A 15,388-nucleotide genomic window follows, 5' to 3' on the forward strand; every position below is an offset into this window, starting at 1 on the left:
GTTAATCTTTCCAGAACAGAGGGTAATATTTCTACTATGTGCTCATGTAGTAACTATAGGGCCTACCTGGCCATTTAAATATACTTTCTTTGAGCTTCCTTTGTGTCTCCTAGCAGTTCTGAAGGGTACAGACACCAGAATTATGGCTTACTTTGCCTTATGTTCATTGTATTTTCTTTCTTCCCAATTTTCCTTTCTTAGGTTTGCTCTTTTAGTCACCCAGTTCTGAGTTTTAACAAATGCATACAACTGTACAAATGCCACCACACTCAAGGTGTGAATTTAGTTTCTTATGTTCATTTTTTATTTTTCTCTACAGTTTGTCTTTCACAATATGATATCAATGAGATAATACAGTATGAAGCTTTAAAAAAGTCATATTTTGTAACATGCTTAGTTGAAGCCACCACAACTCAACCATGTGGTTTCCTATTTAAAAGGATGTGTTTGTTGGAGCGATTGTGCTCTTTATGGATGAGCATTGCATATGGAGCAGAAGGGAATGTGGTTCTTGCTGTTGCTGGGTGGGGCATTCTTTCTACAAATTGCAGGTACAGCAAGCTGATTGGTAATTTGCTGAGGCCTTCTAGTTCCTTATTGATTTGTCTACTTACTTGACCAACTACTGAGAGAAATGTGTTGATATCTCAAACTATACATGTGGATTTGCCATTTTTTTCTTCACCATACTTCTTTCTGCTTCAAGTGAAATTATGTTATCAGTTGTACACTCACTAAAGGTTATTCTATCATTCTTGTTGAATTTCCCTCTTTAATAGTATGTATTGTCTTCCCTTAGTTCTTGATAGAAATCTAGATTTTTAAGTTGATAGTAGTATTAACATACATAGCCACTGGAGTTTTCTTTTGATTAGTTTACATATTTTATTTTACCCCTTTTTTATCATTTTTATTCTTTTATTCTTATGTTTTTGTTTTTAAAGTTGTTGGTGAAGTCTTCGTATAATTGTATTCTTTAATTGGGATTTTATGACAAGTTATGTTTAGTGTGGTTACTCTATGGTTGGACTTAAATCTAAACTTTTTTGTCTAAGTGCTTTATATTAGTTTCATTGATTTCCTCCACCTTTTAACTTTTCCATACCTTTTTAAGTTGATTCTTTTTGGGTTGATTGTTTCAATTTTTCCATCATGGGAATTTTAGCTATAACTTTAAAAATTATTAACTCCTCTCTATGATTTATAATGTATACTTTAAGTTACTGTATGTATATAACCTAATGATATATTACTTTACATCATATTAGGCTACATACTACCAGCCCCTCTCATGCCTTGGCCTATTTTTGGCATACATCTTACTTTCAATCATGTTATAAATCCCATGCTCTATTAATATATCACATACTGTGTTGTTAGTAATTTTGCTTAATAAAATCTATAACTTTCCAGAGCAATTAAAAATAATGAAGTTGTCCTTTCTGTACACACCTTCTATGTAAGTACTAATCACACGTCTGCTTCCTTCCCTTGCTCATGGTATTGCCCCTGCTCAGAAACCTTTCCCTGCCTTCTGCTTGTCTCACTCACTCACTTCCTTACGGTCTTGCTCAAATGTCAACTTCTCTGTGAGACTTTGTTTATTTGTTGGTTTATTATTTTTTCCTTTTGGATTATCATTATTTGTCCTTCTATTTATATTACATTAAATTTCTAACTGTCTAACTCCATTTAATCCTTCCCCATAAGAGTGGAAGTTTATGTCATGTTCACTAATGTATCTTAGACCTGAAGATCTATTAGGTCAAGACCTAAAGTTTCTTAGACCTAAAGCATACAGCAAGTGGCTATTTGCTTCGTATAAAAATAAGAATGATGAAGAAATGCTAATGGAACATTGAGTTAGCATTTAGAACTCAATTTTTATTGGTCCATTCAATGGTGTAAATACCGTCATAAAACTCATGTGTTAAAATTGTAACCTTCAAGGTGACAGTATTGAGTTTGATTTATTAGAAGTGATTAGCTTATAGCATTATCATAAATGTGTTAATTGAATTATAAAAGAAGCCAACAGAATTTTAGTATGCTTCCTGCCATGTGAGGAGACACATCTGTATTAGAGTTCCAAATTTGACTCAGCAGACACAAATCTGCCAGAATCTTGATCTCAATCTCCCAGTTCCCAAAACTGTGAGGAATGAATTTCTGTTGTTTAAAAACCCACCAGTTTTTTTTGTATTTTCTTTTAGAAACGTAAATGTACTGAAATATGTGTGTATTTTGTTAAATACTTATTCCTCAAATACACTAATTTCTTTTCAGTATGAGAAATCTCTGCATGGCCCAAATTCTGATTTTAATATTGAAATATCAGCATAGCAAAAAAGAAACTAACAAAGTACCCATTTAAGAGACTGTAGGACACAGTGTTAAATATTACTGTGACTAATTTGTGCCTACGAATGGGTTTATAAAGTGAACCTCAAACTAGTAACATGTTAGGGAAGACACTTTAATAAAGACAAATTGATGCAATAGCTTCCTTCCTAGACCGCTCCACCATTTATTCTACATTTAAAAAATATTTCAATATTTGCTAGGTCTCATAGCTATTGTATTTGTCTTTAGGGGTGGTTTGAGTGTTAATAAAAGGTTGTGAGACAAATATTCCATAAACTGTTCATTATTATAGTTTTAAAAATTCTGTTCGGTGAATTTAGAAAGAGATCGACTTGCCTTTGTTGCTGATTCACTGTTTTGAACAGTTTCTTCTCTTAAGAAATTTAGAGTATTTCAACTAAGGGTCTGGTGTGTAGGGTATACATTTGAAAAGTAATCAGAAACAGCTGAACATAACTTTGGCACAAACAAATAATTCCACTGATAAGCAGGTATACTGTAAAATATTAAAACAACAGTAAAAGATGATTTATAGAAAAGGAACTGTTAAAAGCTGTTTATTTACTCATCAAGCAATTATTTCATTCTGACCATTATTCTGGTGTAAAAGTAAACAAATACATGTCATTATTTATATAATTATATAATATAAGTACAACTGAAAAGAAGAGTTAGAGCCATTTATGGCAAAAAAGAGACCCAAAAGTTTAATGACATAATAAAATGTTATTAAGTTTGAATTATTAGAAGATATAATATCTTGAATTAAAAATAATTGAAAATATAATTACATGCATGAATAATATTTAGAACTAGGCCATCAAGATAGTCCCTATTTATGTACCTTCAGTAGTGAGAATGATTTCTCTGTAACTCATTAGTGATTAAGACCAAATGTTAGAATCGTTTAAATAGGGTTACAGGTGGGCCCATTGTAACAATGAGATGTACAAGTCCTTATGTCGAAAACGAACTTTACAACTTTGGTGCGGAGGCGGGGGGGGGGGGGGGGGGGGGGCCGCGGAGGATTGGGGGAGAGGATGATGGGAAGGGATGGGAAGGGGAAACAAAGGAGGAGGCTACAATGCTTGATAAGAAATGTACTCATTATCTTGCCCATGTAATTGTAACCCCCCTGTACAGTATTTTCACAATTAAAAAAAAAGACTAAATGTTAGAAGAGAAGCAAAGAAAGAAAAATGGGAAGGAAGGAAAAGAAGGAAGGAAAAAATGGAAAGGAGGAAAATATAAAAGATTAGCTTTAATTTTTTAAAGTATTTATATTTTATTCAAAGTAAAACCTCAGCAGTTAGAACTGTCTGACTGAAGTTTTACTGAGTTGGATTTTCGTGAAAAATCAAAATACTTTAACAAATTACAAACCTTTATTCCATTATTATGTTTAATCTCTTTGAATATACCTAATTCCTAATAGAGAAGATTGTTACTTGATTCTGAAGAGAAATTAATAAAATATTAAACAATGTAATCTAATTTAATAATTCAGAAAAGGCCACTCAAGAAATTTTGTTTTGAAGTGTAAAAGTTACTTATTGCACAGCAATTTATAAAATATTCATTTCTATTTGAAAAATAAACATTCAAATTTGGTTTTTATAAAGCAAGTTTTGTAGACAAACTCATATTTATGAACTTCACTGAGAAAAAATCTGTACCTTCTGTTCTTTGAATACGTGTAACTTAGGATGTGATATAACTACTAGTATACTGTAAATGAAAATTAAATGAGGTATATTTTAATGTCTATGTGCTATTAATATATCAAGTACTCTCTACACATTGGAGATAAAGCAATGAACCAAATAGATACTTCATGTCCTATTTAAAGATTCAGCATAAGAGAAGGATTCATTTCAAAGCTACAAAACTTGAAAGAGTAAAGATTGTAATAACAAATTATGAACCTCAATTGGAAAAGTACATTAGAAAAATAAGGTAAATAAAGGTAAAATACCTGTGCTTGTTTATATCTTTTTATTAAATTCCAATATGATGGTTAATATAACATGGAACTTGTATAAAAATAGTCTATAACTGGTAGACTTCAACCTAAATAAGACATAAAAGAATTTGAGATGGAAATGAACTTAATTCTGTGTGTTTGAGAGTAGCTCCAGTTTTACTCATCATTTGCATCCTTGAAGTCCTTTTCCAGCCACTTTATTCTTGTAAAGACAAGAAAATTAGTTCATAACGTAGGAAAACATTCCATTAAAGTGAGAAAATAAAACAAAGCAATCATACTAAAGAATAAAGATATCTAGATTAGATTATCCTAAGAATTAAATATTTTTAATAAAAGTCAATGATTTAATAACATTTTAGCAATGGTACTAACCTTTATAAAATCATGGCGTGTTAAATATATCCTCACTTTAGTATCATAAGAAACTTATGAAATAGATTCTTTTACAGTCATTTGCTGATGAAATAAGTGATGCATATTGAGATTAAGTATCTTGGCTAAAATCACACAGCTTGTGCCAGATTTAAATTTTTAAATAGAAAAACTACAGCCTAGAATATATACTTCTAAAGCATTATTTCACATTATCTTTCAACTCACATTTCTCAAAGCAAACTCTTTGCCTTTTAACTGCCCCAACAGAGCAAACCATAAAGAAAGATTTACCAATTTTTGGTGTTTTTTTCCACTTTACCATGTGTCTACCACTGAAACTTGAAGGGGAAGGACTGAAGTCTGTGGATATTGGTTATTTTCATTGCTTCCTTTGTGCATTTAAACCTACATTTAAAATTAATATTGTTTGCTCTCTGTTGCTATTGCTCTTCATTAGCAAGCATGTATCACTGAGCATGTGTGTGTGCTATTATGTGCATGTGTGCTATAAAAGATCATTAACCTTGGTTAGCCCTTGATGAAGAGATGTTACTAATCACAGGCTTGCCCAGAAATGAAGACTTTTTTGGCAAGAAGTATAGAGGACTATGCCCAAACAAGTGTCAAATATGTATCTGTGCTCCATGTTGAATACAAATATGTTAAGACATGTGTAAAACAGAAAAAATAAAGCATTTCCCTCAGGGCTGCTGCTGTGAGAACATCTGATCAGTGCATAAATATTTATCATGTACATAGGAAGATACAATGCATTTAGTTTGCATTTGGTTATTTACATTTCTTTGTTTCTAAGGATAGTCATATATGTAAATCCTCATCTTGATGAAATCAGTTATCTGATTGCTTCACTCAGTTCAGATAAATTGCACAGTGTTTCCATGCAATGTTTTAATGAAATTAGAAACAAACAGATATAAAGTCAATGAGAAAGTCATATAAGTGTAATCTTAAAGATTTGAAAGACTTTTTCATACGTTATTACAGAAGGTAGAATCCTTACAAAATAACTTGGCATCTCTACTTAACCTCTTGCCCAACACTTCCTTTTTTCATTTGTTTTACTTGGTCAAGCCAATAGCCAAATTTATTCAACACCAACACTTAGCTCTCTCTGTTTCTAATTCTGAGTTGCATCATATGGTTGATTTTAAAACAAGGTTAGATTCTTAAATTCTAAACAAGCAAAAAGCAGACATGTAAAATTCCCAGGAAGTTGTGTTTATTTAAATTTACCTGCAATATTATTCCTATTAATATTTATCAACTTATGAAAAATGCTTTCTCAACATGTGTCTGGTATTTTCTCCATGGCAGAAAGGAGGCATAACCCATTCATTTGGTGGCTGGTGAAAGAAAGTGTGATTGTACAACTGATTTTAATTTATTTGACAACAAGAACCTTGTTTGTTATTAGAGCATAGCTAGTGCCTAGAAGTGCCAAAATGGCTGGTCAGTACAACATCAGATTGTGTGATGTAACTACTACAACATATGTAAATGTTGATAGTGCATGCCTAAAAAGCAATAGAAAGCTCATCAAAGGTGAGAGGTGCTTTCTTGGGGAGGAGAAAAAGGTTTTAATGTTTGAAAGCATGGTTTAGATGGTTAAGCACCAGCCAAGCAAGTGCCAATGCTCTGAGTTCAAACTCTAGTACTAGAAAAAAATATATATATATTTTTTGGGTCCGGTCGTGGGGCCTGAACTCTGGGCCTGGGCGCTGTCCCTTAGCTCTTCAGCTCAAGGCTAGTGCTCTACCACTTGAGCCACAGCACCACTTCCAGCTTTTTTCTTTTTGCTTATGTGGTGCTGAGGAATCGAACCCAGGGCCTCAAGCATTCAAGGCAAGTGCTCTACCACTGAGCCACCTTCCCAGCCCCTAGAAAAAATATTTTTAAAAATATAAATAAACATTTTTAAAATGGTTTTAAAGGGGCTGGGAAGGTGGCTCAGTGATAGAGTGCTTGCCTCACATTCATGAGGCCCTGGGTTCAATTCCTCAGCACCACATAAGCAGAAATATGCAGGAAGTGGCGCTGTGGCTCAAGTGGTAGGGTGCTAGCCTTGAGCTGAAGAGCTGAGGGACAGCGCCCAAGCCCAGAGTTCAATCCCCACGACTGACAAAAGAAAAAAAAAAGGTTTTAAAAATAGGCTGGTGATCTAATAAAATATTTTTTAAATCATTACTGATTAAAGTATATTAACTCTTAATTCTATGATTCTGTGTAGGTCCTCAGTAAAAGGAAGGAATGAATAAATAAAATTTCAATCCCCATGCTTACAAATACATTTGTATATTCAACAAATATATAATATGTCATCCCTCAGCAAGCAGGTCTTATCACCAAGGGCTACCTTGCCTATATCTCAGTCTTTTCTAGATTGCTCTAGTTTGCATCTTACTACCTTCTGGGAGGTGATGGAGCTTTGGGAGCTGGTTATAATAAGAGGAAGTTATATTATGAGGTAATGTCCTTAGGTCATCCACAAAAAACTTGCAAAACAGAGTTCTTTGTGACAGTGAAGGATATGAGCATATGACTGTCCTCAACCTTCACTTGCGTTATTTGTTTGTGCTATTTAGAATTCCTACAAAGCCATGAAAGGATTTTATCTCTCATTTTAGAATGACTAGCTTGAATTGTATATCTCTTCTTTTACCCTATGCTATTCTCTCTTCCTCCTCCCCTTCCTCCTCTTCCCCTTCCCATCCCTCCCTCTATCCCCTTCCCTCCCTTTCTCCCTCTTCCTCTCCTTCTCCCTCTCACTCCCCCTCCCCCACTCAAGAATTCTAACCTGGCCTGTGTGACCACTTGTCTACCTCTTGCTCACAGACACTGGTGTCAAATTCTAAACTCAGGAACGGACTGTATTCTGTTGGATTCTCACATCCTTCAGGGTAAAGTTCCAGCTTTTTGGATGATGAGCCTCTTCCATGAGCTCTGCCATGTCCTCTTACAATTCTGAGTGCTGAAAAAGGTTTACACTGTGAAGTTTTTGCAGACCATACGTTCTTTGAGGACATATGTCTCATCTTGTTTTTACTTGCAGTTTTGTTTCCAATAGTAATTATTACTGATGGATGTTTTTCACATCCCTTTTTTTAAATTTCATTTTCACATACTATTTTCTCTCTATTTCTTTTTCTACCTCATAGACATTAATTCATCAGAGTCTGACTCTTTGTCTACTTCCTTTAGCACATTCCCTAGATTGTAAATACTTACTCCTGTGTTTCTCTCCCCATTTAAGATGTGAGCATGCTAAAGGCAATGATTGTATCTTAAATATTCCTACCTTAGGGATGCAGAGTAGTTTCCAAAACACTACTTTATTATGGTAGGCAATGTTCCAGGGATTTTCTCTTTTTTCATTTAGTGAAAGAAAGTTCATGATATATTTTAAATTCATTTTCCAAACTTCAGATTGCCTTTATGCCATCCGAAAATGTAGTGGGGCGAAACCAACACTTACTGACATTGAATATCAACATCAGTAGAGCTTTAAAACTCATGCTGTGAGTGTGGTGTTGGAAAGGATACACAAATTAAAGCCTAATGTTAGTTTCAAATTTACTTGTGATTTACTAATAGAAATATTATTGATTAAAAAGATGCCACAAGTAGACATAAAGTACAATCACAATGAGTATTTTCTTGCATTACTATTTTCTTTCTTTCTGTTATGACAGACCAGTTGAAATCTTAGAAACTGAATACCCACGAGTTGAATACCAAAGGAGACAACAGTTTTGGGACCCTATTCGACTGGCTCTTTTTACATTGGCAATAGCAGCCATCATAGGAATTACTATTGGTATTGTTACCCATTTCGTTGTTGAGGGTAAGTATTCAGATTACATTTCTATTGCCTGAGTATTCTTTAGTTTTATATCTTACAATTCCATTGTAAAATAGTATTTGCATGATATTGACATTTTAATTACTGATATTTTATTGATGCTAAATTCTCCCACACAAAGTGTTTATCCTTAGTAATATTTATATTACTTAATATTTAATATTATTTAATATTTAATATTTACATTACTTTTGTAGAAAATCTGAAGAAAACATAAAAAAGAGAAAAAATGAATACAATTGTCTGGATAATAAAGATAAATTTGCATGATCTAGTGTAACATGCTTTCCTCAGGATCAATAAATTTATTATTTATCTTAAGAAAAGCTCATTATATAAAAGAAAGTACCTCAAAATATTATTTTCCCAGCCTTCCCCAGTCCCCCCACCCAATCCTCCTCCCCCACCCAAAGTTGTAAAGTTCGTTTTCGACATGACACCTTGTACTTCTCATTGTTGCAACGGGTCCACCTGTACCTCAAAATATTTTTATAACTTAAAATTTAAGCATTATTTCTGAAAAAATCAAATTATTCCATGACTGGAAGGCTCAGAATTGAATTATATGTAAAAAGTATAGAATCAGGAACATAGATGTACCAAGTAATAATTAACTAAATTTACCTTTGTCTTTGGTATTTGAGTTTATAATCTCAGATTATTGAGACTTTGCCTAAAATTTTAAGGACTGTCTTTAGTCATTATAAAACAACTATACTTGAAAAACCTCCAAAGAAGAAATGAAATATTTTCCAATGTGTCCCAGCTCAACTTCCTACATCCTTTGATTGGGGTATTGATTAGATCCATTTCTTGGAATCTCGTAAGTCAAAAACATAAGTCAACTAACCCTCTAAGATTTCCTTTGTTGGGTAGTCTCTTTGACATAAAATGAGTAGCTAAAGAATAGCTTTGTGTTTCAAACTACCCACAAAACCATAGGTGTTCTCAAAAAAGAACAAAGTTATAATAAAACACAGCAAAAACATATTGTTAACCATTATGGAGGTTTTGAAAGCTGAAAATTACTCTAAACTCATACAAAGATGTTCATGTGCTAATCTTCAGAATCTATAAATGTCACTTTATGCAAGAAAAGGATATTATATACATTAAGAACATTGAAATGGATCCTGGGCACCAGTGGTTCACCCCTGTAATCCTAGATACTCGGGAGGCAGATCTGAAGATTACAGTGCAAAGCTAGCACAGGCATGAAAGTCTATGAAACACTCATCTTCAATTAACTACCAAGGGGTACAGTGCTAGTTTGTAACAAAGAAGCCCAGATTCAGAGCACAGGTCCTGAGTTCTACCTCCAAGATTGGCACAAGAAAAAGACCCTAGTAATTTTGAGATGGGAAGATCTTTAAGGATTTTCTGGATAGACACTAAAATTAATCATAATTATATAATATATCATAATTATAAGATAAAAGAGTGGGGGAGGGGAACATGGGAAGGGATGGGAAGAGGAAACAAAGGAGGAGGCAACAATGCTTGATAAGAAATGTACTCATTACCTTGCCCATGTAATTGTAACCCCTCTGTACAGTATTTTCACAATAAAAAATTTAAAAAAAAAGATAAAAGACAATTTTATTTCTTACTGGAGACAAAAGAAGTCAAAGAAGGAGGAATGTAATATGGGGTCATGAGTCAAAGAATGAGAACAGTCTTTAGAAAAAAAGGCAAGATTTTTCTTGTTAGACACTCCAGAAGAAACCAACTCTTCTGACGCTGTAATTTTACCCTTGTCAAACTGACATCAGATTTTTGTAGAAGAATCAATTTAAGTCACTAAATATCAACAACAAGAAACTAATCCAAGGATTAACACTTAAGGACTTGATAAATCTATCATGAGAAATTCCTAGGATATGTGAAAAGTTGCGTGAGTGATATGGACAGTTAGTAAAGGAAGAAGGCAGATGATGAGAAGGGATAGAGAAGCAAACAAAGAGGCGTCTAAGCGGATTGCCACATTTTCAAAAGAAACAGACATTTTCACAACATAACATGGAGGAGACAGGGAAGAAGACAAAAAATTGTTTTAAAACAGTACATTTAAGGATTGTAAATCTAAAAGTAAAGTAGAAAAAATAGTCAAACTGGGAAATAATTACTATGGAAATGAGAATTTTAGCAGATTGAATGGTGAAGAGTTGACCAGATTAAGAGCTTGTGATAAAGTCATTTTGAACCTCAAGCTTTTGATAAATACAAGTGATCAGCTTTCATTGCATTAAAATTCTGAGTTCCATTGCCAATTAAAATAAGCCATTTTAATTTTGGAATATGTTAGGCTTATCATTGCTATCTAATGAAAAGTATAAGAAATGCTTTGCGCTATGGGGAACTGAGGGGCTGCTTATTAAGTCACTATAAGATTCTCCTTTCAGGTGAATGACTTGGAGAAGAGTTGAAGAAATCTGAAATTTTGCTGTGATTATCAATAAATCTTATCTAAAAGGAATAACAATAAAACAAGGTCAAAGCTATTGGAGAAGCATCAAGTATACCTATTAGTAAAGATAAAGAATTAGAAGCATTTGTGTTTTTGATTTTTGTTATTGCTTTTTGTTTATTTTGTTTATTTTGTTTATTTTGCTTTATTTATTTATTTATTTTAGGATATTGTGCTGTCTTTTTTCTTTTTCTTTTTCTTCTGGTCAGTTGTGGGGCTTGAACTTGGACCTGTGTGCTGTCGTTGAGCTTTTTTACTTAAGGCTAGTTCTCTAATGCTTTGAGCTATAGCTCCACTTCTGGATTTCTGGTGGTTAATTGGAGATAAGAGTCTCAAAGACTTTCCTGCCCAGGCTGGTTTTGAACTGGGACCCTCAGATCTCAGCCTCCAGAGTAACTAGGATTGTAGGCGTGAGCCACTAGTGCCCAGCTTTTAACTCATATTATGGAGTGGACTTATGTTTGTTTGGATTTGATATGGCCATTGAATGCATTTGTCTGATGTTGATGTTTAGAAGACTACCAAGACCCAGTTGATAATACCAGATCAGTTTCTAAGAATTGAGGATTACTTTTTCTCTCTCTCTCTCTCTCAGGTTTTGTACTAATGGTTTTAAAAGATCATTTTATGTCACTTTGGTATTCATTTTTAAAATAATTTGTTTTATTAATTGACTACTAAGAACATGTATCTTATGTTGTTATAACATGAGAAGATATTTGTGAAGAAAAATGGAGCTCATGGTTTAGGGGCCTTACAGAAGAGGATGGAGAAGCCCCAGTGGTTTGACCTCTACTAAGGGTCCATGTTGTTATGTCATCCCATGGGAATAGCATGATGAAAACACAGAAGGGAGAGATTCCTATGGCAAGACAGGAAGATAGAAGTGGGACGAAACTAACCAGTCTTGCTCTTTCATAACCATCTTCTCTCAAGGGAAGTAACTCAGCATTAATCACTTTCAAGGGTAATTACCTTCCATAGGCTCTACTTCTCTGTTTTTCAGTGCTAGGAATCAAGCCAGTGCCTCACACACCGCTGAGCATGAGCTCTGACCCTGAGGTATATTTTCCAATCTCAAGACACAGTTAGGGATTCCATGTCCTTTCACAGTACCACTATGGTGACCAAGTTTCCACTACATGAATCTTCAGGGGACAAATTACGTCCAAGCTACACTGGTGAACTCATATCCCTAAATTTTATCACTCAGCACAATGAAAAGACCTATAAACTACTGTGTCATACATCTTTTCAGATCCTTTTTGTTTTATCAAAGGAAGCAAAATTCTACCAAATGAAATTCCACTAAAAAATAAATATAAGAACATTGAACATTCTCTGATTCTTTTTTACTTGAAATTGTGGCAGAAATTATTAGTTGCCTTGTAGATTACTTTAGTTCACTTGTTTTCATTATTGATAATACCCAGTTGTCTTAATGATGCCATAATTTACTTATGCACTAAAGTAGATAGATAGTTGCCTTGCTTAACACTTTAGACATTACGCATATAGCTTGTACTCTAGGAAACATGGACATGTGTGGTTTTTCTTAATCTTCATGAATAATATCAAACTTAAAAAAAGCACATATGGAAATTCTCATTGCTTCCAATTATCACCAACATTTTGTATTGTCAAATGTATTTTATATTTTCTTATCAAGTGTAGATTGTAGTGTTATAATTGTAAAGTGAATAGTTATTTGTTAGGTAAACAATGATGCTGTGGACATATTCATGTGTCAATTGGTCATTTGGGTTTCTTGTTATTATGAAGTGACTGATTTTTATTTTATCTCATTGTTTTTAGTCATCTGTTCTCTCTTATTGGTTTTGAATAACCTCACTGAGCTTTAGCACACACATGTAAAGGAGTACTATTTTTCACTTCAGAGGTTTATTATAAAGATTAACTTAGGTGATTGATTTGTAGTTATCACAGTATCCAGAATTTAATAATTTCTCACAAATATTTGCTATTATAAAATTGGATTGTCTATAAATGCTTTATAATTCAATTTGTATAAACTCTCTTTAAAGCTCAGTTTTCTTACTGGTAAAATAAGCTGAACATACCTAGAAAAGTTCAGCATTACTGTAATACAGTTGTCAGAAGATAATGACTAATGTAATTATATCATCATTTTAGAGCTTTGAATATAATTTAAGTGCATATTAAATCCCTTACTTCTAGCTCATTCAAAGGATACTTTGTCTAATCAGAAAAGTTCTTTTCTTTTTTTTTTTTTTTTTTTGTCAGTTGTAGAGCTTGAACTCTGGGCTTGGGTGCTGTCCCTGAGCTCTTTTGGCTCAAGGCTAGGGCTCTTCCACTTTGAGCTACTGCTCTACTTCAGTTTTTTGTTTGTTTTGGTGGTTAATTGCAAGTAAGAGTCTCACAGACTTTTATGCCTGAACTGTCTTTGAACCAGATCCTCAGATCTCAGCCTCCTGAGTAGCTAGGATTACAGGCATGAACTACCAGCTGGCTTAATCGGGAAAGTTAAAAAAAATGTGTTACAATAAAAGTTTCATTCTGGAAGGTAATTCTAGCTTCTATATGGATTTGAGGAATGGATTTGAGCAAAACAGTATCCAAGTAAAGATCCTACTTACAATACTTAGGTTTTACAATCAATGGCGAGGGCATGAACTAAATTACTAGTGGTAGTAGGATGTAAGTAGATAGTGGGTTTTTAAAACTTAGGCAATAACATTATCAGGACCTAATGATTAGGAAGGTATTACATCTAATATTACTCCAGGATGTCTAGTATCAAATGAAGTAGATTATCATGAGAACATTTAAGATAATGAATATAGATAAAGAAGCCAAGAACATTTAAGATAATGAATATAGATAAAGAAGCCAATATTTTTATAGGAAAGTCCATTTGCTTGTGGATTAAAAGGTGGTTGATGAGGACCTGAATTAAGAAGGCAGCTCCTAGGAATAGGTTAGTGTAACCAGAATCAGTCATATGCAAAACTCCAATTTAGGTATTCCAACATGTCGAGATTGCTCATCAACCAAGACATCGAATAAAGAGACTAGTGTTGATAAAAACCAGAGAAAGAGATCTATTATCATGCCACTGCACATGCGTGGAGAAAGCATTTTAGTTCATCTTTCAGTTACAAACAAGAGCTTACGTTTTAAATAGAAAAAGAACTGGGACAGAAGGCTAGATGTATGCATGATTAAATATTCCTGGTCAAAGGTATGGTGGCTGGAGGAGTGGTCAGGTATCATTTCACGAGTAGTCAGATGACAACTTGTCACAATAAGAAAGCCATTGCTACCTGGTGATAATTTGGACTCATATCATGTTATTTACCCATAAACCTTTTTGTTCTAAAAACCAAGATGACCACAGAGGATGGTAGCTCAGAGCAGAAGAGATAGATGCAAAATGGAGGCAAAGCATTTGCTGCCCCAAGTGAAGAGTTAGTGTTTTTAGGAAAAGCGGTTTCCAAATCGCTCTTACAAATCCCAAATCCCCCATAGAAATGAAAAAGAAAAACAGGATAGCAAATACAAATGAATATGAGTAGTTTGATGTGATTTCAACATATATCCTCAGGGTAACATGGCAAAGAACAGAAAATCTAATTAAAGGAGAAGAAAGTACTTTAGAAGAAAGTACATGGAATCTGAACATTCCAGGTTTTAGTTTGGAGGATATTAGCTTAGTGTAGTGTTCTCCTAAGCTTCGCATTCTAGAAAGCTTCTATACTTGGGGAATATAAATACATTTAACAAATGATGGAGTAAGCAATAGTTAACATCACAGCTACACATGTCTTTAGATATTAACTTAGTTTCTACTTCCAAGTCTTTATGTTAGTAGGATAATAGCTTTACAATAGGGGCAAAAGCCAAAGCTTGAGACCTCTTATAACTTTATAATAGTGCTTATGACCTAAATAGACTTATTCTCTGATGTACACGTACATTTCATATATACAATTACAAAATGCTTGTTTTATCAAGACTAACAGATGTACACTAGGAAATCCCAAAGGTAGTATTTGTAAAATTGAAAAGTTACTGACTACAAGTAGCAGAAACATCAACAATTTTATTGTCCATTTTATTTGGAAGGTCAAAATGCAATGTCTATTTAGCAAGAGTGGGGCCAAGGACATGATTATGTTTAACACTGGATCTTTCATTTATTTTAACTTTCAGATGATAAGTCATTCTATTACCTTGCGTCTTTTAAAGTCACAAATATCAAATACAAAGAAACTTATGGAATAAGATCCTCAAGAGATTTTACAGAAAGAAGTCATCAGATTGAGAGAATGGT

The 15,388-nt window shown here is 33.6% G+C and overlaps 1 protein-coding gene across 1 annotated transcript in view; it reads left to right on the forward strand.

Moving 5' to 3' along the window:
* The window catches only part of LOC138820589 (transmembrane protease serine 11F), a 56,402-nt gene that overhangs the window by 11,446 nt on the left and 29,568 nt on the right, over positions 1-15,388 (forward strand). Inside the window, exons 2-3 of the mRNA XM_070012313.1 lie at positions 8,437-8,588; positions 15,268-15,386. Of these exons, the coding sequence (XP_069868414.1) occupies positions 8,437-8,588; positions 15,268-15,386 (271 nt within the window). The remainder of the gene's footprint in view (positions 1-8,436; positions 8,589-15,267; positions 15,387-15,388) is intronic.

The sequence above is a fragment of the Dipodomys merriami genome, unplaced genomic scaffold (assembly GCF_024711535.1).
Source record: "Dipodomys merriami isolate MVZ:Mamm:240054 unplaced genomic scaffold, mDipMer1.0.p SCAF_9, whole genome shotgun sequence".
Classification (NCBI taxonomy): Eukaryota; Metazoa; Chordata; class Mammalia; order Rodentia; family Heteromyidae; genus Dipodomys; species Dipodomys merriami.